This window comes from Notamacropus eugenii, chromosome 1 (assembly GCF_028372415.1).
Source record: "Notamacropus eugenii isolate mMacEug1 chromosome 1, mMacEug1.pri_v2, whole genome shotgun sequence".
Lineage (NCBI taxonomy): Eukaryota > Metazoa > Chordata > Mammalia > Diprotodontia > Macropodidae > Notamacropus > Notamacropus eugenii.
Window position 1 is genome coordinate 262,578,439 of NC_092872.1, and position 23,612 is coordinate 262,602,050.

The window sequence follows — 23,612 nt, forward strand, 5'->3', positions numbered from 1 at the left end:
TATATGAATCCACTTTCTTCACTTTAAATTTTGATGTTTTTGTTTAAATATCCCAGCAAAATAGAAGGTCTTTGAGAGCCTTTTATTTTTGTGGCAATCCTTAGGTTCTTTCTCAGATCCTTGCAAGTGGTAGGCAAGTAATAGACTTTATTCAAGTGAAATGAATTGAACTAGATAAATACTCAAAACTTCTAGTGAGTAAATCTCTAATCAAAACCATAACATTTAAATTATTGATGTTATAAAATATAATACCATTTTGTTAATATAAGAATGATATTTATTTGCTTTGCCTTTTCTCCATTTCTCAATCTGTCTTTGTGTTATGATTTGTTATACACACAGGTTATATATGGCATATGCGTATATACATACACACATATCTATCTGTCTGTCTATCTATCACCTATCTATCATCTATCTATTTATCCATCCATCTATCTATCTATCTATCTATCTATCTATCTGTCTGTCTGTCTGTCTGTCTGTCTGTCTGTCTGTCTGTCTATCTATCTATCTATCTATCTATCTATCTATCTATCTATCTATCTATCTATCTATCTATCCATCCATCCATCCATCCATCCATCATCTATTCTATTGGCTCCTAAGAAGATAAATCTGAAGACTGAAAGAAAATATAGAAAGACCCATATGAAGTAATAAGATTAGCTAACTTAGAATACATATTGACTACATAGTAATGTGCATTCTAAGCTAACTTTTACATGTATGTGTGGTAAGCTATATATAGTATCAGTGACTATATAGTCAATGTATATTTTAAGATCTAATTTACGTGTGTGTATGCACACTCAAAATCAGCTATATAGTCAATATGTATCCTAAGTTAGCTAAGGTAATCATTCTTTATGTTACTTCATATGAGTCTTTCCATTTTGTCTTGTAGCCTTCAAATTTATCATTTTAGGTACCATAATTTTGACTTAATTGATTTTTAGGTACCATAATATTGACTTAATTGATACACCTTCATTTACTCAGCTTCTTTATTCTTTAACAATGCAGTTTATTTCTAGTTTTTCATTCAAGTAAAACAGACATTAATACTTTTGCTCCATTTTTTCCTTTTTATTATTTTTTTAGAATAAAGATCCAGCAATGAGTCAAATGAAAGCTCCAACTTTGTAACTCTTTGCAATGTAATATCTAGTGCCAGATTGATCTCCAAAGTAGTTGCATCAGTAATTTGATATTCGATTTTCCTTTAGCTCCACTAATATTAACGTTGAATTTTGTCTTTGTTTCCCCTATTTTTGTCAATTCAATACATGGAGGAAAGCCTCCAAAAATTGTCCTGATTTACACATAAATTTTTCATTGAATTTGAACAAGCTCTCACTCTCTCCATTCTTTTTCAAATATTGTACATTCTTTTTTGATTATTTATCCACTATGGAATGATAATTTTACCAATGAATTGGAAGTCAGGTGATCTTGGTTTAAATTCCAGCTCTATTATTTACTTTATCACTTTGGTCAAGTTATTTGATCATTTTGAGCCTCAGTTTCCCCTTCTGTAATATGAAAAGTTTGGATTTACTGATCTCTTAGGTGACTTCCTTGCTCAATTTTATTACCATATGTTATGTGTTTTGAGAAAGAGAGAGTGTAGTTTAATGGATAGAGAACTGATATTGAAGACAAGAAGGTCTGAGTTTGCCAAATATTGTTTGTAGGATTCTAGGTAAGTCATTAATATCACTGTTCCAAAAAACTCTCTGAATTAGAGAGCAATTACTGTTGGTAGTAGTTCCACATCATGTGGGAATGAAATCACAGGGGATGTTTTAAAGTGATATGTTGTGGTTTTTGTTTGATTTTCTCTGTCTCTGTCTCTGTCTCTGTCTCTCATCATTTTCAGCTGTCAGAATTTACCTCATATCTGTGCCAAATACTTTCTTTGTGATCCGTTTATATTTTCACAGGATCACAGATTTGGGACCTGGATCTTTTCAGACTTTGGAGGTCAAGTCCAATCCCTCAGCTTCAAAGATAAAGAAACTGAAGTACACTTTTAAAACTATCCCAAGGTTATATAGGTAACAAGTGGAACAGTTGGGATTTAAAGTCAGATTTTCTAATTTCAAATCCAGAACTCTTTCAACCATATTCCTCCTTTTTTTTCTTTAAATATATTTTCAAAGTGATCTATTTAATCACTGAAGCAGAGATTTAAACCTAGGTGGCAGAGTTGGTAGTGCTGGGTTCAAAGCCTCAGATACTTACTAGCTATTTAACCCTAGGCAAAGTCACTTCCCTCGGTTTCCTCATTTGCATAATAGGGATAGTAATAGTACCCACCTCCAGGATTCTTGATGGGATCAAATGAGATACTTGTAATGGACTTTGCCAACCTTTAATTTCTATATAAATTTGAGGTATTGATTCAAGTAAGTGATTATCTAGCATGTGCAGAGTTAACATCAGTAGACTCTAAAACGAAGGCTGGATGAGAAGCAAAGCTGAGATAAAACAAATCACCTGCCTATCTATGGATGATGACAGGTGACATTAAAGAGGATATAATAGCTGACATTTATATGGTGCCTACTGTGTGTGAAGCACCACGCTAAGAGATTTGCACATATTATCTCATTTTATCCTCATAATAACCCTGAGAGGTAGATGGTATTGTTATTCTCATTTTACAGTTGAGGAAACTGAGATTAACCGAGGTTAAGTGACTTTTCCAGGGTCACATAGCTAGTAAGTATATGAGGCTGGGTTTGAACTCAGCTCTTTGCTTGACATCAAACCCAACATGCTATCCACGATACTTCTAATTGAATCAAAAGCATATGACCTAAGAGGGAGGGGGAAGGACTTTAGCCTACAGAAGAAGCCTAAATGACACATGATGATCTTAGTTGGGGTCAGTAAGTCTTTGAAGATGTTGAAGACAGTGTATTAAATGGGTGTTAGTGGGATATGGGCACCCTTCAGGAATCCATCTCTACTACTAGTTGAAGAAGAAGTTGAATGGATTCTACTGATTGCTCTCCTTGAAAGGCCTTGCAACCAGATCAGTGTGCCTGTATTATATTTATTTCAGCTCTCCATTAAGGAAACAAACTCTGTGTGTGTGTGTATGTGTGTGTGTGTGTGTGTTTGTATATGTATGTATATGTGTCATTATTTAGTCAGTTGTTTGTGTCTAACTCTTTGTGACCCCATTTGTTTTTTGTTTGCTTTAAAGATACTGGAGGGGTTTGTTATTTCCTTCTGTAGTTCATTTTATGGATGAGGAAACTGAGACAGAGAGAGTTGTCACTTGCCCATGGGCACACAGCTAGTAAGTGTTTTGAACTCAGATCCTCCTGACTTCAGGCTTGGCCCTCTGTTATTCACTGTGCCTCTTTGCTGCCCTGTGTATGTGTGCATATGCATACATAATACACACACATATACACATGTGTATGTATTTATATGCATGTGTATACATATATACCTAGATTCACAGAAACATTGCAATCACAAATATGTGTGCATGTGTCTGTGTATGTATACACACACTTTCCCCTCTCAAATAGACAAAAGAAAACAACAGGACCAAGATTCAGAACTCGATTTTGCTCTAGACCTGAAGCATATTACCTCATCTTGTGAACTGAGCTTAATTTTAGTTTTTGACTAAACAGCAGAGCATCCCAGAAAAAGGACTATTCTTCTCATCATGTAGTGTCATTTGTGTCAGGTAAATTAAATCAGTAGGAGGACTGAAAATTTTCCAAGAAAATATAAGCATCCTCATCTCCTCCAATACACCTTCCTGTTGAGGGTTCCTTACCAGTATTTGAAAAACAAGCTTCTCTTTTTGGATGATATTTCCCACCAACTCCTTGTACTCCAATGGCAGTACCCCAGGGACCAGAACTATCACAGAGTGCAGGCATTTACACCATAAGTTAATAAGTTAATAAACATTTGAAGCCAAAGAGACAAGAAGTGTGACAAAGCATTTGCTTGTGAAGTTGGTGCTAATTTCTTCAGAATTTAATGCCTTCCTCTCTTGTAAAAAAGGAATAGAATATTAAAATAATATTTTTTCTGCCTCCAAATTCCTAGCTTCTACTGCTCCCAATAAATTGTAGGGGGCCAGGCATATCTCTTAAATTAATGAGCAGAATTTCTTTTTCAGTTATTTTTATATGAAATGGACAAACCTAATGTCCTTTTGTAACTTCTGGTGAGTTGTGACACACCCGCCAGTATCTTTTGCTGTATTTTTTTTTTTTTTGGAAGGTGGGTGGGGCTGGACCTGGGATTTCTTTAATAAGTGGAACTCCTAATGAGGAAACATCCTTGCAAATCATTGTAAATCAGTATTTGCTTGGTGAATTAGAATACTGGAGACTTGCCTGAGGCACTGAGGTTAAGTGACTTGTCCAGGAATACACAGCTCTGCATATGGAAGAAACAAGCATGACTTCTCATCTGTGGAATCACAAAACTACCTCCCCATCTACTTTGCCAGGGTAGGGAACCTGAAGCCCTTGAGGTCACATGTGGCCCTCTAGGTCCTCAAGTGCAGCCCTTTGACTGAATCTAAATTTCACTATACCTCTGTGTGTGTGTATATGTACAGATATACATACATATACATGTATATATATATTATATAGAAAATTTTAAAAATATATGTAACTACAGTAAGGCAGAAGACTTCTTATATTGTTTGCATAGGTTGGAATTATCCTGTTTTTCTTTCTAGCTCTGTGATCTCTCATTTTCTGCTTCCTTCAAGACTGATTCTTCATCTAGTCTGATGAATCCCAACATTTCTTACCATTCTGTATCCAGTCTTCTGTACTGTTAATGGAATTCAAGATCTTCCCTGTCCATTAACAGGCATCATGTGGAGCCCATTAAAGGAAGTTTGATTAGGGGAGGCTTGCTTGTAGGAAGGCTTGCACACCTTTTGGTACTAAATTGACTAGGCACTAAGTCAGGAAGGTTGTGATGCCTTCTGCCTCTGAGAAGAGGCATTTTACTTTGGAGGCTTGCTTGTGAGAAAGACCTTGTGATTCCCTGGTAGAAACTCTGAGCAGCTGTATGTTCAGAACCCTGACTGCTCAGATGTAAAGGCTCTCTCAATCCAGGAATGTATATAAAGTATATAGTGATATTGCTTTGATTCAAGCAATAGAGCCCTGTCTGTTGGTCTTTATTTCTCTACTATTTTCTCTGTTTATATTTTCTTTGAAGTTCGTGGTGCTGACTTTTCCCCTGAATTAAGTGAATGATATATGTGTTTGATTAAAGCAAGACGGTTGACCAATTAGAAGTTGTTTTCCTTTGAGAAAAGCAGATCCAAGAACCTGTACTAGTAGTTCATCTTGGGTATACTAGGTTGTTTACTGTTACACCTTCCTCTCTCCTCTTCCTAAACTTTTTGATGTTACCCACTCCCAAAGACTCTCAATCAATGGGTTCAAACTTCTGTCTCCAGAGTGTCAGTCTTGAAACTGCAGAACTGCCCACTACATACCTCCACTTCAGGGGGTTGCAAAATCACAAATTTGGTGTGACTAGAATTTAACTCATCATCTTTTTTACTAGATATTTTATTCACAACATGCTATCAGAGTCATACATAGAAGTGTTGATGCCTAGAGAAATGGGACAAAGGAGAAAGAATCTTGAAAAAGACCATGAGGGAACAGGGATAGATATCTACTCAGGGAATATATGAGGACCTCATTATCTCTTCTTTTAGGGGGGTTCCTTGGCCTTTCAGGAGGCTTTTGCATGACACTTTGACTAGGTTTAGCAGTGGTGTGAGGCGATGGTCTATCCCACAGGTAATCCTTTCTATGTCTCATGCAGCACAGTCAATGACACCCCTGCCCCCAACCTTTCACAAAAGAGATGTGTGGAAAGATGTGGTAGTCATCTGCTTTGACCATAAGATCAAGAAATAATGTGTGCTGAAGTAAGTAGTTGACTGTTCACCAACCATGGGACCTTTGCCTGGCCTTTTGGAGTGGTGGCTAGATAGAATAGGATCAACTGTTATATTAGGCCTAGTGGTGTTTGGAAGGCATGAGGACAGGAAAAATTTATTTCTCAAGTCCTCAGCCCTTTCATCTTCCCTCTTGGTGTTCTTGTCTCTTTACATCCCCTTTAGTTTACTACAGTAATTCTATTGGTGACTACTGTGAATGTTTGAAAAAAATTTCTGGAAATTTCCCCTCAACCCCAGCCTTAGATTTTAGGATCTGGGTGGCTAGAAGAAAGTTTTTCATTTCAGTGTGTGTGTGTGTGTGTGTGTGTGTGTGGTGTGTGTGTGTGTGAATGAATGTACGTGTGAGTGCATATGCATGTTTGTGATATTTGCAGAAGCCTAGCCCTTGTCTAGATCTTACTAGAAGCTAAGACAGAGTACTTTTCATTGAGTTTTCATGCTGGCTTTCCTATCAAGACATCTCTCCCAGCTTCTACTGCTTCTTAAGAGAACTTTGAATTAAAAATGGAGTCTACTCTATAACTGAATTCTTTCCCTGGGTCAGTTCATTTGCAATGGTCAAAATTCCTCTGTAAAGAAGTGTGTAAAGAAGTTCACTGTGATTATACCCTCAAACAGAATGATTTTTTTTCCTATTTTGAAGGGTGAAATCCCAAGGATCTTCTAGATACCAGTAACTATTCCAAAAAGTAACAGTGCATTGCCATTTTGCATCTCCAGGTTATCAACGCAGCCCTGGCTCTCACTGCCCGACCCAAAAGTCAGGCTGTAAAATCTAATATGGACATGTATAAACGCCTATGGGAGAACCACATTCATGTCCTCACTGAAGCAGTAGATGACATCACAAGCATTGATGACTTCCTTGCTGTATCTGGTAGGTCATTGATTATGTTATTGATTTCTTATTCTTGCTTCTTGAAGAACATGTCCATTTTTCCAATAGATAATGATGGAAAAAATATTTTTTTTTTTATGTAAAACAATGTTCTCTTGATTAAAATGGTATTAGAAGATGAGGGGCCCCTACTTCTGGGAGTGGCCATGGCTTTAGTGATGAACTGAAGAATTACCAAATCCATTAACTGTTTTCATTTTTTAAAACTTTCAGGTTTCAAAGAATAATTCACCTCTTTTATTCAATTACAGTCATGTCAATAAGCATTTATTAAGCATCTACTGTTTGTAAGGAACTTTAGTAGGCAATCAGAATTGAAGGGGGAAAAAAGAAGTTCCTAAAATCAAGAAGATTCATTTTACAAGTGAAAATATTTTATCTTGTGTAATTCCAGTAAAGTTTTAGGATTGTTGATCTTGAGAAAGTCACTTCTTAAAAAGTAGTAAAAAAGTACAAGAACTATGGGGGTTAGGGTTTATCTCATTCCAAGTCAGTAAATGACTATGTGCCAGCAATGCATAATCTATCATCAATTACTGGGCATGTGCTAGGTATGGCACAGGGAACAAACACACCACCACCAACAGCAACAGTGTAGAATTAAATTAAAAAAAAAAAAGAGGCAAAGTTATATGAAGTAATTTCTGGAGAAAGGAGATGATAACAGCTGGGGAAGAAAATCAGAAAAGACTTTACAAAATACAACAGACTCTCCCCATGGAAGACAGAACCAAAGCATGTATTCAGACAACAGAAAGCCAAGTCCATCATAGTAACAAAAAATGATACACAGTAACAATAGAGGACAACACCAGCCTCAAGCCTTCCCTCTGCTGGGCTTCCCACAAAACAGCTCCATTAAACAAATCACAAACAGGCTTCCCTTAAACAAAATGCCCTTCTCACACTCACAGCCAGCTGCAGGCTTATCCTTCAGTTCTGACTGCTCCCATTACTAATTGTCTCTCAGCTCTGCTGTAGCTCTCTTCCTGTTCTATCCATTCAGCAAACTCCTCCCACTACAGGCTCCATATGATTCAGACTCATGTGACTTAGGCTTCCATGTGACCCAGGCAGGTGACACAGGCTTATTAATGATGAGAAAGATCTTCCCATTTTAAATTACCACTACAGTGTGAAAAATAAATGATCTAATTGTAAAGTGCTTAGCATAGGACCTGGCATATAGTAGCTGACCGGGCTTATAGTAGCTGATATAGAAATCTTACTTATTATTATTATTATTAAAGGAAGAGTATACCCTTTATTTCCTGTTTTTCCGACCACCTTCTTCTAGTGGAATGAGAGCTCCTTTCCTGGGTCTCATATCCAACGGCTTTCAGTGCACTCCTGAGTATTTGGGGGCAGTATTTGTCTAAGAAATCCAAGAAGTGATTCTACAAACTCAAAATAATAATTGAAGTTACTTAAAAATTCCATCTGAGCAGGAATGATCAACCACTTATCACAAATTGGCTAGGCATCTCCAGGGATCATGAAATCACTCCAGTTAAGCCACATAATAAAATGATTTTTAAAAACCCCAGAAAACTTAAGTCTTAGAACAGAAAGGAGAGGCAGATACCTTGGAGGACTTGGTCATTATTTAAATGAGCTTTATTCCTCCTCCATTATAAGGATACTTTTAGGTTATGAATATTTCATAGTTACCTTTCAACCCCTGGGACATTTTATTGACTCCTTGAGGAGCAGAAATGCTTGCTGTTTATTTTTAAAATGCAAATCACCATTAATTTTCCTTTTTTTTTTAACATTTTAGAGTTTTTTAGTCTATACATCTGAAAATATGAGTGTGTCACTGTGCATGCTGAGTTTGTTGTTTTCTGTTCTCATTTATCTATGTCCTGAGGAAAAAGAAAAAAATAAAGCTGTGTGTGTGTGTGTGTGTGTGTGTGTGTGTGTGTGTTTTCAGAAGTAAGAGAATTGATAGTCTCAATCTCAAATCAAGGCACAAGGAACATCTCTCATAAATTGGACCCTTCTAAATAGAAATTTTGTGGAAGCTCTTTTATTTTTCCAAATGATATAATCTCTGGGTTAAAAATGTCCCATACCCCTCATTTGTCCTAAAGTCCATCTGCAAATTTCTAGAATCTCAGAGAAAAGGATATAAGAGAACATCAAGTCCAACTGTTTGCTAAACAGGAATCCCAGTCAATGAGCCATCTCATCCTAGTTTAATGATTTCTAAGTGATGGGAACTCACTATTTCCAGAGGTATCTTCCACTGTTTTGAACTGTCTCTGATTATTATCAGTCTAACATCTTTTCTGCTACAATCTCCAGCCATTGTTCCTTTTTCTGGCTATTGGTACTTTAAAACCTATCCAGTTGAGAAGATCCTCTAATTTCATCTGATTGTCTCTTATTCTGAGTTAGGTATGTAAAGGAATTTTAAGATACAGCCCTATGTTGAGTAGCATGGAAAGTCATTGAATTTGGAGTCAAAGGGCATGTACTTAAGGACTTCTATTACTCATTAGCTGTGTGATGTTGGGTAAATCTTTTAAAGAGTGGTTGTTCACCTGTGAAGTCAGGATATTCTGAACTAGATAGCCTCTGAAGCCCCTTCCATCTTTCTATCCCTGATCTTACAATCCTATGGTACAAAGATTTCCTGGATTTTTTTTCCATTTAAAGTATTAGAACAGATAACCAAAAGAAATTAGTGATTGTAGGCAGATCATTTTATTTCTTTAGTATTCAGAGCAAATTTTGTTTTTAAATACTTCATTAAATAATTGCATCTCAAACTCTGCAATGAAGAGTAATATGGTGGCTTCTTTTGCAAAGATGGAGAACTTGTGGTCATTATTTCACCTCTTCCTGAGTCACACAAGTACAAGTGCTCTTAGTTGTAATATTGAAGATGACTAATTTCTAGAATATCAGAAACATTTAAGAATAATCACCACTGCCAGCATTGCCACAAAAAATAAGAATGACAAGTTAAGACTGCATTTTGAAATTTTCTATTTCATTGTTTCATGGAATAGAAGAATCTTGAATAAAGGAACTGTGTTATTTAAACTTGGTATCTTTCCCTTGGCCCCTATTGCAGTATTGTATGCACATAAGGTTATCTAATAAATGCTAGCTGTAACAGCTGTTTTTAATTGCTTTTGGACCACATGAGAAAAAAAATAATTACGTTATAACTACATTTGAAAGGATTAGATGGACCAACCAAGTTTCAAAACTTTTAAGACACTGAAATATTTATGAATTTAACATTATCATGTCTGACTTATTTAGTCTTCAGCTACTGGAAATTCATTAAAGAGCTTAGAAGTTGAAATTTATGTGCTTCTATGAATTCCTCCATAGTACAAAATGGTCAAAATGGAGTTTCTGAGTGAAGAAATATATAAAAATGTGTTAAATTTGGGCCCAGAACTGTACTAAGAGCAGGGAGCACAAAAGGAAATAAAGACACAATCTTATTTTCAAGAACCTCATATTCTAATTGGAGGAGATGACACATGAAAGAAAGTTCTACTCCAATGTAAGTGGGAAGGCACAGAAATCTTAAAAGTGAAATTGAGAGATAGATGCAAAAGAGCTGGGTTTCTTAGGGTTAAATGACAATTCTCTCTGGACTGGAGGGTATAGACGAAGGATGGATGATAATGCCTAGTGGTCTTCCATTTTATGAGAAGAAGTAGAGCTAGTGATTCCTGTTTCATCCGTGTGGTTTAGTAGTCAAGCTGGTCATGTCAGATCTGGGGTGGGGGCAAAGAAGAATAGGTGGTTGACTACTGGATCAGTTTTGGAAAAATAGGAAATTGAAGTCCGAAAAGGGCCAATGGCCTGAGAAAAGTATTTAAGGGTAGAGGAATTGGTGATCTTACTGAGGGTGAAGGAATATTTTTAGGAGAAGTGAAACCTTTAGAGAATTGGAGTGATAGGACATGAGAAAGGGGAAAGTCAGAGTTTCTAATGAAGAAAACAACACATTCAAGGAAATGGAGAAAACCAGGGTGTACTCATTCTTCTATGTACATGAAGTAGAATAGAGGAGGATGTCATGGGTTGTTAGGAATTTGGGGAAGTGGGCAACTAGGGAGTTTGAGGCGGCATTACCATGACTGTGCTGGCTTCATTTCTCTAATGTGTCACTCATGAAGAGTGTGCATCAACTAGATATTTTTCAAAAGTCTAAAAATTTTGAAAACAATAGACCCAAGAAGTAATTTTCTGCTCTATTCCTCTGATCTTGCCTTAACCAGACAAACATGGATGTGATTTTATCAGTGCCATGCCTCTTTGTTGATGATCTTTTGAATACTGTGTCAAAATATTGTGATTTGCCTCTAGGTATTTACCACTTAAGACCCAAACCAAAGAATAATGACATAGAATCTGATCACAGGATGCTAAAGTCTAGGTCTATAACAAGAATTTGGGGGCTTTGGTCAATTTTCATAAAAATCACCATATGTACCAGTAATATTCAATGCAACAGGTGTTCATCATAGTGCGTTTTAGCTTAAGCAAGGGAAGATCTAGGGCCTAACCTGAGACCCTCTCAGGGAGATTCATATAACTTACATGTAATGGTCTTTGAGCCAGACCAGGAGGAGAAAGGAGAGCCAGTGATGAATCTTGTCCTAGGCCATCCTATGACTTAGTAGGCACTAGGACACTAGAGAACACTAGACTTTAAGTATTTGGATTTGAATTGTGATTCTGCCTTTCCCTATCTGCAACATGAGGCAAGGCATATCATTTCTCTGTTTCTCAGTTCCATCATCAATGAAGTGAAGGGTTTACATTAGGTGGCCTCTAAGGACCCTCTCAGGTCTATAGGTGTCATTCTACAAGCTGGTACAGTCTGGTTACACTAATTTCTCCACATTCACCCTTTTTATTGTGTAAGATGCTTGGGGCCTTCAGGACATTTACACATAGTCAAATCCAACAGTACAGATATGGGTCCTGAATATCGTAGGGCCCCTGAATGTTCAACTCTGGATCAGGCATGTCTGATTGGTTTGTCATTTCTGATGTCACAGGGGGATAGAGTTAAAGATTGTGCAGTGAGGCTTCTGCTGTGCCCTCATAAATCCCAACGGTTTCCAGTATAATGTATGGCATTTCTGAAAAAGGTAACTCATTGCCATCAGGTATAAGAAAAGGGTATCTTTTGAGAAGAGGTTATCTATCAAAAGTGAACTGAACAGAAACATCACAGTAAATTGGTTGCTTGTTTTTGATATTTTCACATGTAATGTTAGAAAAAAATACTTTAATAATTCTCTAGCTCAGCCCCTTCATTTGACCAGAAATTCAGTTCTAAAGACTTGCCCAAGATCACATAGTTACCTGCTTCATTATGGTTCCCTTAATCTTGTCATACTCTCTTGCAAGTTATTATTGTAATCTAATAAATGCACAAACTTCACAAGATCAAAATGTTAAGATAATGTTATTCAAACAAATCACTCCTAAAAATTCAGTGAAATGTTGATAAAATTGTCTTCTTTGGTTAGGGAAAGAGTGTTTCTGGAAAATATTTATGAAACACAATCACTAAAAAAGCATAACCAAGTAATTTTTCCCATAATTTTCTTTCAAGCATAAAATAGTACCTGTCTCTAATTGAGAGTCTGAGTGAATACAAACTATCATGATAATAGAATACAAAAAGTAGGTCTCCCTCCTCTCTTCCCCACTGAAGTTTGAAACAGATTTCCAGGTTACATAAAGAAATGACAGTTTTAATCATTTACTAAGTATTTGAGAATCTGTGTGAACACTGCTAGGCCTTGTGAGAGATACAAAAGAAGCACCACTAAGTGATGTCTGAGATACTTGCTCCATACGGAAAGGCGTAGGGTCATTTCTATGCTCTGGTACCTGATCGTGAGGAATTTATAATTGTGTGTCTATGTGTGTATGTGTATTGATGATTGGGGAGGGTTAGATGTTATTGGTTAGTGAAATGCTAAATTGAATATTAAAGATTTCTTCCTTTGAACCCTATTCTATCTCCTGCTCATATACCCTGTGGTTTCAGCTGAAACAGATGAGTTACTCCCTGTTGACAGGCCTCACATTTGACTTCCTTTTCTTTGAACTTCATTTTGATTGAACACTACTTCTACCTGTCATGCCTTTCCCCATAACAACATTGACAATCAGAATCCTATTCAACCTTCAAGGGCATCACAAATGTTGCCACATCATGCAATCATCCATAAATCCTTCCCTGAACACTGCCCTTAGTCACCAGAAATTATTATACCACCCTTAAATTTCCATTTAAGCTTTCAAAAAAAGATATAATTATGCTTATACTTTTTAATTTCCATAACTAAGTTTAAGGCCCTTTTGCAAAGTGTAAATTGAGACCTTCTGAACCTCTCAGCACCAAGGTTTTAGGAGTCTTTTCTAAGAAGTCTAATATATATGTGTACATATATAAATATATATGTACATATATATTTATATATACACACAAATATATATGTATATATGCATGTAAACACATATACCTATATATACATGTGTACATATATGTGTGTATATATACATATGTATATATACATACATATTTAATTTTGGATCTCAAAATTTAAAAATGAATGTGAGCATGTAAAACATGGGCCAACTAAGGGACACATTGGGTAGAGTGCCAGGCCTATAGTCAAGAGACTCATCCTCTTGAGTTCAAATCTAAGTTCAGACACTTACTGGCTATGTGACACTAGGCAAGTAACTTAATACTGTTTATCTTAGTTTATCATCTGTAAAAGGAGCTGGAGAAGGAAATGGCGAGCCACTCCAATATCTTTGCCAATAAAATTCCCAATGGGTCATGAAGAGTTAGGCATGACTGAAAAATGACTGAATAGCAACATGCAAAATATATCTATATGCATCATAAAGTTTAAAGGAGCACATGGAACTCCCAAATATTTCAAAGGATGGCCCCTTAAATACCTCAAATATCTTCCATCTGCTTGGGTATTCCCTTTATTGAAACATATTTTAACTCCCTCTGTGTTTTGTTAGATGGTTTTCAAGACTCAACCATAGTTAAAATTTCGCTATCCTGTAATCAACATGGTGGCGATCCCAAAGACATGAAACAGATTGGTCCTTGAGTAATAGACATATAATCTATCACCAGGTCTATGTTTAAATATTTTCAACTAAAGCACAGCTTCCAGCAATGCAGGGTAACCTCCACATCCAAAAGGGAAATCATAGTAAGATGTGACTGGACATGAAGTCATGATATCACTCTGAAAAAGAAAAACTTAGTCATATGTAAAAACATGAATTAAATGTTACAACAATGATGTGAATGTTCCTTCTAAAAATTCTAATTGCAACCTATTCATGCCAGTCTGGGTTATATAGCTCTTGCCCACCCCCTCCCATGAATTCTCTACCAGGGTTCTTTGGGATATGCTGGAAGCCTTCCAAAAGTTTTTTTGACATTGAAAGAATACTAGTGTAGCACAGAGGCTATCCATTAATGATCATTTTCTCTTGCCACGTGACTAGCATGTCTACTTTTTAGAATATGCCTTTCTTTGATACCTGTCTTTATCCCAGGTCTTCCAGTTCCTTATTTATTGGAGCAGGTAAAAAGTTCAAAGGGTAGATCACAAGTCCTGTAGTCAGAAAACCTTGAATTAAAATCCTGCCTCAGATACTACTCTGTGACCCTGGGCAAATCACTTTGCCTCTATCTGCCTCAGTTTCCTTACTTGGAAAATGGGAATAATGATAATAATCTCCTTTCAGGGTTGTTATGGTATTGAAATGAGTTAATATTTATAAAATGCTTTGCAAATCTTAAATTACTACCTAAGTGATAGCTATTATTATGTCTTGCAGGGTGTTTATACTTACCACCTGCCTTTCCGTTTTTCTCTGAGTGAGTCACTTTCCATGACTAGTAGTCATATAAGAATGCTGGCAGAATTTTGGTATTAAGAAGTTATACATTTGGTTCTTGGAGAAGTTTTAAGTTCATTAAAGGAGGTTTGCAGTTTCTCAAAAGCATTCTCACCTACCTTTCCTTCCCATTTAATTCTGGCTCCAACCCCTGTAAATTAACAGAGTCTTTCCAATTTAACTACTTTTAATTTTGAGCATACACGTAAGCTCTATCTAACTGCAGGTCATGATGTCATAATTTGGACAAGAGGCATTCTTTATCCGCTTGGTTTTTCCTGTGTGCATAGTTAGGGTAAAATTTCTTGAGTGGTATGGACTTTAGTTTTGTTTAGTCTTTAGTTTTCCAGGTGTGAGGTAAGCAGTGCAATCTCATTCATGAACAGGAGCCTCTACAGAACTTCTAGAAGAAATCCCTTTTCAGCTTGGACTACAGAATAGCAATTCTCAATCAAAATGGCAGCCCCCTTTGGCAAAGTTATACTTTTGTTCCAACTCTCCTGATAATAGCGATCGAAGGTCCTAAAACTAAGTTTTCTCTACTGTTATTCCTTTTAAACTAGTGTTAATGTATGTATGAGTGAAACCTCATTGAAGAGTCCTTAATATAGTATTTTGCTCTATATAATTTCAAAAACCTTTTAATAATCAAAAGTAAATATTATAGACAGAACATGAAATATCTAAACCTATCACTTTGTGATTTTAAAGATGTATTTGTCTCCAGTCAGTCCCTGGAATATGAACTCAGTGAGTACCCAGTTTTGAAAACTTTCCTGTCCCCTATCCAAGAATGCCATTAGCATGTGTATATTATCTGCATGAAATTTCATAAAAATAGGAAACTAGGCATACAGGTTGGTGAAAAATACATTACACTTTTTAGTAATGCAAAACATACTTACCATACCATTTTATTTATGTTATTTTTAACATTTTAATTGGAATTTTAAGTTTGCAATGGACAAATAAACCAGTATTGTTTTTATAGCTACTACTTGTAAAGTTGAAAAATAATTGGATGTAGGAAATTAAAATAGTATATTGATTGCAAATTCAAAGAAACCATTTAACAAGCAAAAGAAAATAAAGTAAATTTACAAAGAGATGAAAATACTTAAACTATATATTTTTAAAGAAATAATACATTTTTTCCTAAATAACAGAATTATTGTCACATTAAAAAAATGGTCCTATAGTGTGGGTATGGGATTGAGAGAATATGGAGCATGATTTAAGGATCCTGGGCCTGTGATCTCTATAAGGTACACTGGGTTCAGGCTTGATGTCATCATGAGAAGCAGATAATTCCATCCCTTATGTCCAGGTTGGAATGTACCCTTTGCCCATGAACTCAATAGCAGTTGAAAAAATAGAGATGAGGTCATAGACTTTGATGGAAGGGTATTGGTTGAAAAGGTTCAAGTATGAGTGGAGTGCAAGCCTTTGAGTGAATTAAACTCCATATCTTAAGGCTGCCACAGGTTTTCCCCTCTCTCCTCCATGAAGGAAATTCAGAGTACAAATAAGTGGTTTAAGACTAATAACGTGGTGAAGAATTTCAAGAATTCTTGACACTAGGCTCATCTTGCATGTCCAAGGCATGTTCCTTGTGCACCTTTTTCATAAATTTGGTTGTGGTGTAATGGAAAGGCTGTTGGATGTGTTTCTTAGGAACTGGATTTGAACTACCATCAAGACATGATAGGAAGTCTGGTCCAATTATCTCGTTGTACAAATGAGGAAACTAAAGCCCAAAGAAGATAAATAACTTGTCCATGGTACCATAGTTAATAATTGTCAGAATTTGAATTCAAACTCAGGTCCTTGTGATCCTAAAGACTCCATGTCTGAAGATTTGTTTATTCATCTGCAAAAGTAGGATTATAACACATATCATTTCTAACTCATGGAGTTGATGTTCAGATCAAGTGAAATGTATACAAAACATTCGCAAAGCTTTAAAGTGCTATAAGAGTTATGTCAAACTCCAGCATGCATAAAGAACCTTGTGGGCCATGTATTCTCTTAGAAAACCACATGTTAACATTATCTATATACCCTATTATATTTTCATTCATTTGATTAAATAGTTACTAATCACATTTTACTTTGATTCAGCACACTGGGAGTATCATAGCTATATCTTGGGTCATGTGTTTGACCCCTGGGTCCCCAGTAGATGTCAGTAATTATCATTCAAAATGAGCTAGTTGGAGTAGATTATAGAATTATGTCTATAGAGGCAGAAGGGATGTTAGAGGCTGTCTGGCTCAATCCCAGAGTCCCAGAGATGAGAAATGACTTGTTCAAAGTCACATAGATGGTAAATGGCAGAAACAGGATTTGAACTCAGGTTCTGTGACTCTAAATGCAGTAAATACTCTTTCCGATGCACAGTAACTGGCCCCCATATACAGGCACCTTTTTCAATCTACTAGTCTCTTTCATATTTAAAGCCAATAATCTTTGAGGTTAGAGGGTATATGTCATTATCTAAGTGCTTGTTGATTGATGGGGTAGAGTGCTGGACTTGGTATCTGGGACATCTGGGTTCAAATCTTGCTTTTGACAAATATTAACTTTGTGACCACAGGGAAATCATTTAATATTTCTAGCCTCACTTTCCTCATTTGAAAAAAAAAACAATGGATGGTAATAAAGCCAAAATGAATCTCACAGTGTTGTTTTGAAACTCAAGTAGAATGTATATAATGTTTCTGAAACCTTAAAACATTCTCTATAAGTTGTTATTAGATAGAAGGGTCTGCATTTGACCATTGAGAAGCAGGGATCAGGATGGCAGAGAAAAGGCAATGAATCATCTGAGCTGTTCCCCAAAACCCTCCAAATACCTTTAAATAGTTCCATAATGCAATTCTTAAAGTAGCAGAACCCTTAAAAGGACAGAGTGAAATAATTGTCCAGCCAGACTTAGAAGATCAGCAGGAAAGGTCTGTGTACCTGGTGAGAAAGGAGCACAGTCCAGCACAGGTCACACCAGCACAGACCCAGACTCAACGAACCAGGAGCAGGCCTTAGGAACCACTGAACCAGCAGTGGTCACAGCTGTTTCCAGAGTTTCAGACCTCAGATGGTAGGGAGATTGAAGAAGTGGTCAGAAGGAGATTATAGGGGTCTCTGCTAGCACAGAGATAGGACTATTTCTTTGTCTGTATTTGGATCCTGGTCCCAGTCCTAGGTGGCAGTCCCAGGGCAAGAAGGAGAACTAGCACACCAGAGCCTGCAGCTACAATGGAGCAGGGAGCCTTGTAAGAGTGCTTGTGGTCACTCACAGACCAGAGCACAGGCAAGGAGAGTAATAAACACACCTCTCCTTAGATCATACCACCTTGGAAAAACTGAAAACTTACAGGTTCCTAGAACTATGTCTGAAAACAGCTGCACAAAATTACTGCAGGTTGGGACAGTATGGCCTCCATCCTGGAAGCAGAGCCCTGCTTTAACGAAGTTAAAAATCAAGAAATAAGCTGGGAAAAGGAGTAACAACAGAAAAAAACCTTCTGACAACAGAAAGTTGCTAAGGTGACAAGGAAGATCAAAACACACACTCAGAAGAAAATAACCAAGTCAAAAGTCCTACAACTAAACCCTCCAAGAAAAAATGAATAGGTCTTAGGCCGTGGAAGAGCTCAAAAAGAATTTTGAAAATCAAGTAAGAGAGGTAGAAGAAAAAATGGGAAGAGAAATGAGAGTGATGCAAGAAAATCATGAAAAATGAGTAACAAAAAAAAAATACTTAGAAGCAGGGAGCCATTGCATGCTTTTAAACAAAAAAATAGTCTCATAATATTTATGTTGGCCCTTCCTTTCGACCAGATTTATTTTTGAGGCTCAAATGAGGAAGTTGACGTGAAAGAATTTTTCTGTAAACTGAAACCTAAGAAAACTAAATGACTTATTGCAAGGTCATATATCAAGTTAGTTGCACAGTTCATAACCAAGACAAATTTTCTTTGTTGTTATTCAGTTCTGACTGGTTCTTCATGATCCCATTTGGGGTTTCTTGGCAAAGAAACTGGAGTGCTTTGATATTTCCTTCTCCAGCTCATTTTACAGATGAGGAAACTGAGATAAACAAGGTTAAGTGACTTGCTCAGGGTCACATAGCTAGGAAGTTTCTGAGGCTGGATTTGAATTTAGGTCTTCCTGACTCCTTCCTCTCTCTCATCAGCCGGCTAGCTGTCTCTTAAATTCCCATAATCTAATCCAAACTTCTTTCCACTGAACATTCAGATATAACTCACTAACACATTGATTATATTAGGCAGCTGACATAGTTTACATCCTGTCACTAGATCTGTCTAGAGTATGTGTGAGATCTCCACAGCCACTGAGGCAGGAACTGACAATCACTCTTGTACATTGAAGACTACAGCCTGTATTTGACATCCTTGGTCTGATCATCCATCTAACTAATGGATCCAAACAGACTAAGGCTGCCTAGATCTCTAGCAATGGCAGCTGAATTGGAGCTAAAGCCCATACAAAGGTCCAAAAAAAGTAGGGAACGAGGAGATTATTGCTTTCTAAATTCCTTCCCCATGAGATACTTAAACATTATCATAATCCTAAATAGGACAGGGTTATCACAGTTCTTCCAAAGACATCCAAGTTTGGAGGGTGTTCATAGCACCTTTAGTTTGTTTCAAGAGCAAAGAAACAATTGAACCAATATTAAGACATCAAAAAAGAATCTACTGATGGGTGCTTCCTCTCTGAAGCAGTTTCAGGTCACAGCAGTTCTTTCTTGGCCTGGTTTCCTCTAGCAATTAACTGAGGTGGTTATTTTTCTTTCTTTACTACTTTCTCTGGGCATATTTCTAAATGCCCTAGATGTTTGTTGTTATTACTATTTTCTTCCCTTCCTCCTCCTCCTCATAAAGTAGGATCTTTGGCTATTTTTGTTTTAGTATAATCAAGTGCCTCTGATTGAATCTTGCTTTTATCAACCAAAAGTCTTTACTAGGAGTAAAGTGCAGAAACAAGAGTTTCTTTAACTAGAAACAGTATATGTATTTATATTATTAATTATTTTAATGTGATTAAAGAAGATCTTCCCTGTTCGTTAATGGGTCTTCCTATTCAGGGAAGCTTGATTAGGGTAGATTTGTAGGAAGGCCCAAACCTTTTGTTAAGTTTCTAAGGTCCTTGAGGGTTGTGATGTCCTCTGGCTCTAAAAAATGGAAAATACTATGAGGTGAGGTTTTACTTGGGGTCTTAGTTTTGGGAAGATTTTTGTGCCATCAGATGAGACTCTCGGAAGCTGCTAGGGAGCTCCTGGCTTTGAAAACCCAGATGTTGGTGCTTCCCTCTCTGATAACTATGGTCAGACAGTTGGAACTGTCGGTGCCGATTTCTCTTCTTGTATTTTTCTCTGTTGGTGCATGATATATGTGCTTGATTAAAGGAGATTGTTAACTCTCAAAAGTTGCCTTTCCTTTTAGAAAAGCAGGTCAAAGAACCTGTGCTGGGCCTTCCTGTGTATGTTGGCGTGCTTTCTGTTATACCTCCTCCCCCTCTTTACCTTCCTCCTCCTCCTCCCCCTCTCCCTCCTCCTTCTCCTCCTTTTCCTCCTCTATACAATAGGACAATGTTTTATGTGGCTAACCCTTTCCCCCAAACTCTGCAAAAGAACATATTATAGAATTCTTTTGCAGCCTAAGGACAAATATACACCACAGTTTTATCAAACTATCTAGCTAGTTGTAGTGAGAAAAGCGTTGCTACACATACACACAGACACACATACACACACATACACATACACGCATAAACACATGAAACATTATTGATGATAATGAGCATAAGGATATTATGATAAGCCTCATTCATTCTGCATTCTTCTTCTTGCCGTAATTCTCTCCTCTTTCTCTCCCTCCCCTCCCATTCTCTACTCACTTTCTCTTTCCTTTCTGTCCCCTCCCACTGCCCTTTTTTCTTTCTAATAATCATGCATGAATTAAGAAACTCATATGGGCTAGTCAATTTGCTAGGTCTTGGAAATACAGTTTCAAAGAATGAAATGAGTCTTATTTGAAATAGCCCCCAGAAATCAGCCACATCCCCGTAGCCAGGTAAGAATTTAGAAAGGTAGGAGTGGTTATTCATTTTACACACACACACACACACACACACACACACACACACACACACTCCTTTTGATAATTTAATATAGTAAGGAGAGAGAGAGAGAGCGAGAGAGCGAGAGCGAGAGCGAGAGAGAGAGAGAGAGAGAGAGAGAGAGAGAGAGAGAGAGAGAGAGAGAGAGAGCACCAAGCAACCAAGCAAGCAACCAGGGCTTTGGAAAAGCTTCCAGTAAAAATTGAATTCTGAGTTGAACCTCAAAGGAAGCCAAGGATTCTAAGAGGCTCAGGTATGCCAGATGATGAAGTTTCCATGAAAAGCTCTGTAGTCCTGTGTATGTGGCAGGGGCTGCAAAAAACAAGCATCCAAGATTTACATAAGTCCTGGGCAGACAAGGAAAAAGCATTCACTCGGGTGTGATTGAACAGCCTTCCCCAATGTCATCCATTACTGTTCTCCTGGTGAGTCAGGTTTGAATTACTGTTGAATTGAACTTCTGGGGCTGAAGCTTAGGCTTCTGACTTGGTATTTATCACACTGTGCTGAACGTACTAATGGGCAAGTTCATTGAAGACAAGCTCATTTGAATGAGCAATAGGTGCATGATGCAGAGAACTGCAAAGCCAAGATTATGAATGGGATCTTTAGGAAAGGCATAATTGGGTTTTCCTCTCTTGACTGTGACAAAATTAATTAGAATGGAGACATTTAACCAGGACTTTAAAGCAGGAAAGGGTCAAACATGAATCCAATCCTTTTTTGTTTGTTCATACCCCGCCCCCCCCTTTTTTTTGCCTGAATTCAAGCCTACTTAATGCGCATGTATTTAGCACCTAACCTGAGCCAGGTGTTGTGTTAGATTCTATGCATGCTAAGAAAAAGGAAATAGTATTTGACCTGAAAAATTTAGAGTCTATTACATCCTACTGGGAAAAAGCAACATGCATCCATATGAAATAAATAAGTGTGTACAATATGTCATATATAAACGTGTGTATTTGGAGATATTTGTGATATGCTATATATATAATGTATATATCACACAAAACAACACATATATATGTATGTATATAAATACATGGGTAAGGCATTATCTTTATATGCTAACTTGCATTTAACTACTTAATGTGTGTTTCTATTGATTTACTTCATATTTATGTGCTATGTATATAGGTCTCTCTGTATGTATGTATCTGTCTGTCTGTATGTATCTGTATGCATGTATGCATCTGTCTGTCTATCTATCTAATAGTCCCCCTATCTAATAGTGGAGTGCAGGCTTCTTTAAGGAGGGATTATTTAATACTTTGTGTTTATATCCCCTGACATAGCTCCTGGCACATAGTAGGTACTTAATAAATACTTGTTTTTGATTGATTGTTTAATAGGAGGGCTAGTTTGTTAGAAATGGAAGAAAAAGTTTTTGCCACATAAAGAGTAGAGCATATATAGAGGGTGAAGAGATGGTTGGCTTTGGAATCAAGGAGACCTGGCATCGACTTTGATCTGTAACATTGTATGCTTGGGTGACTCTGGCAAGACTTAGACTCTCAGTACCCTAAAGCAACTCTCCAATATGATATTTGTAGACTGTGTAAGCATCTTCAGTGATAGAAGGAGTTTCCATTTTGAGAGTTCCCTATGTTAGTTAAATAATAGATTTGGCAAATAATATGCACCTGTAAGCACTCATATACACATACACAAGTGACTACACTTACATACATATATGTGTTACATGCACTTATACAAGATATACCCATATACATATGGACATATCTGCACATGCATGATCCAGATGTCCATGTATAATGCATCTTCTTACAGGATCAAATTTGTGATTACATTCATATTGAGAACTCCTGATGAGGAAGTACCCTCTACCAAAGTGGACTGGCACTTTCTGTGCAACTGATATAGTGATGTAAATACTAATTATTTAAAGAGCATCAAGGACAGCTTTGACATCAAGGATGAAGTTCTAGACTTAGAGCGAGAAAAACTGAGCCCTAACTTGTACTTCTGGCTTGTATTCCCTGGGGGAGCTTGGGCAAATTTCTGAGCCTCAGACCATACCCTAGGATTTATCTGTTAAATATGTTCTATAGACCAGGGAGTAAGAACCAGATTCAAAAGTATTTGGGAAACATTTAACAAAATGAATAAAAACGCACCTTAGCATAAGTTTTTGAGGGGTAAGTCTATAATCACCCACAGGGATCCCTATTTGAATTTGACACAAGTGAAATGGACTATGGTAGATTAGGTGGTATCTGACTTTCTTCATTGAGAGAGTACCCATACCAGGTAGTCAGTCAATAAGCATTTATTAAGCTCCTACTTGGTGCCAAGCATTGTACCTCAGTACAGAGAGATACAAAGGCAGGCAGCAGTAGATCTTGCCTTCAAAGAGCTTATATCCACACTAATGAATACAGAATATCAGAAGCTTGTCACTTAAACAGAAAAATGATGTGAATATACATTTTTTTCAGAGCAATCTAAATGTAGCAGATATTCTCGCCAAGCATTTGTAACTTGAAAGAGGATCATAAGATCATTTAAAAGTTCACAAAGATGTCTATCAATAATATCCTAATAAGATAAATATAGAACTATGATTATGACCCCATTTTACTGTTGAGACTCAGCTTCATTGAATGACTTATATATGACAATATATCT

At 36.9% G+C, this 23,612-nt stretch overlaps 1 protein-coding gene across 3 annotated transcripts in view; it reads left to right on the forward strand.

Annotated features, from left to right (window-relative positions):
* Positions 1–23,612, forward strand: part of CTNNA3 (catenin alpha 3) — a 1,968,199-nt gene that overhangs the window by 1,294,524 nt on the left and 650,063 nt on the right. For all 3 annotated transcript variants that reach the window (XM_072628814.1, XM_072628812.1, XM_072628815.1), the window contains one exon: positions 6,710–6,866. In XM_072628814.1, the coding sequence (XP_072484915.1) occupies positions 6,710–6,866 (157 nt within the window). The remainder of the gene's footprint in view (positions 1–6,709; positions 6,867–23,612) is intronic.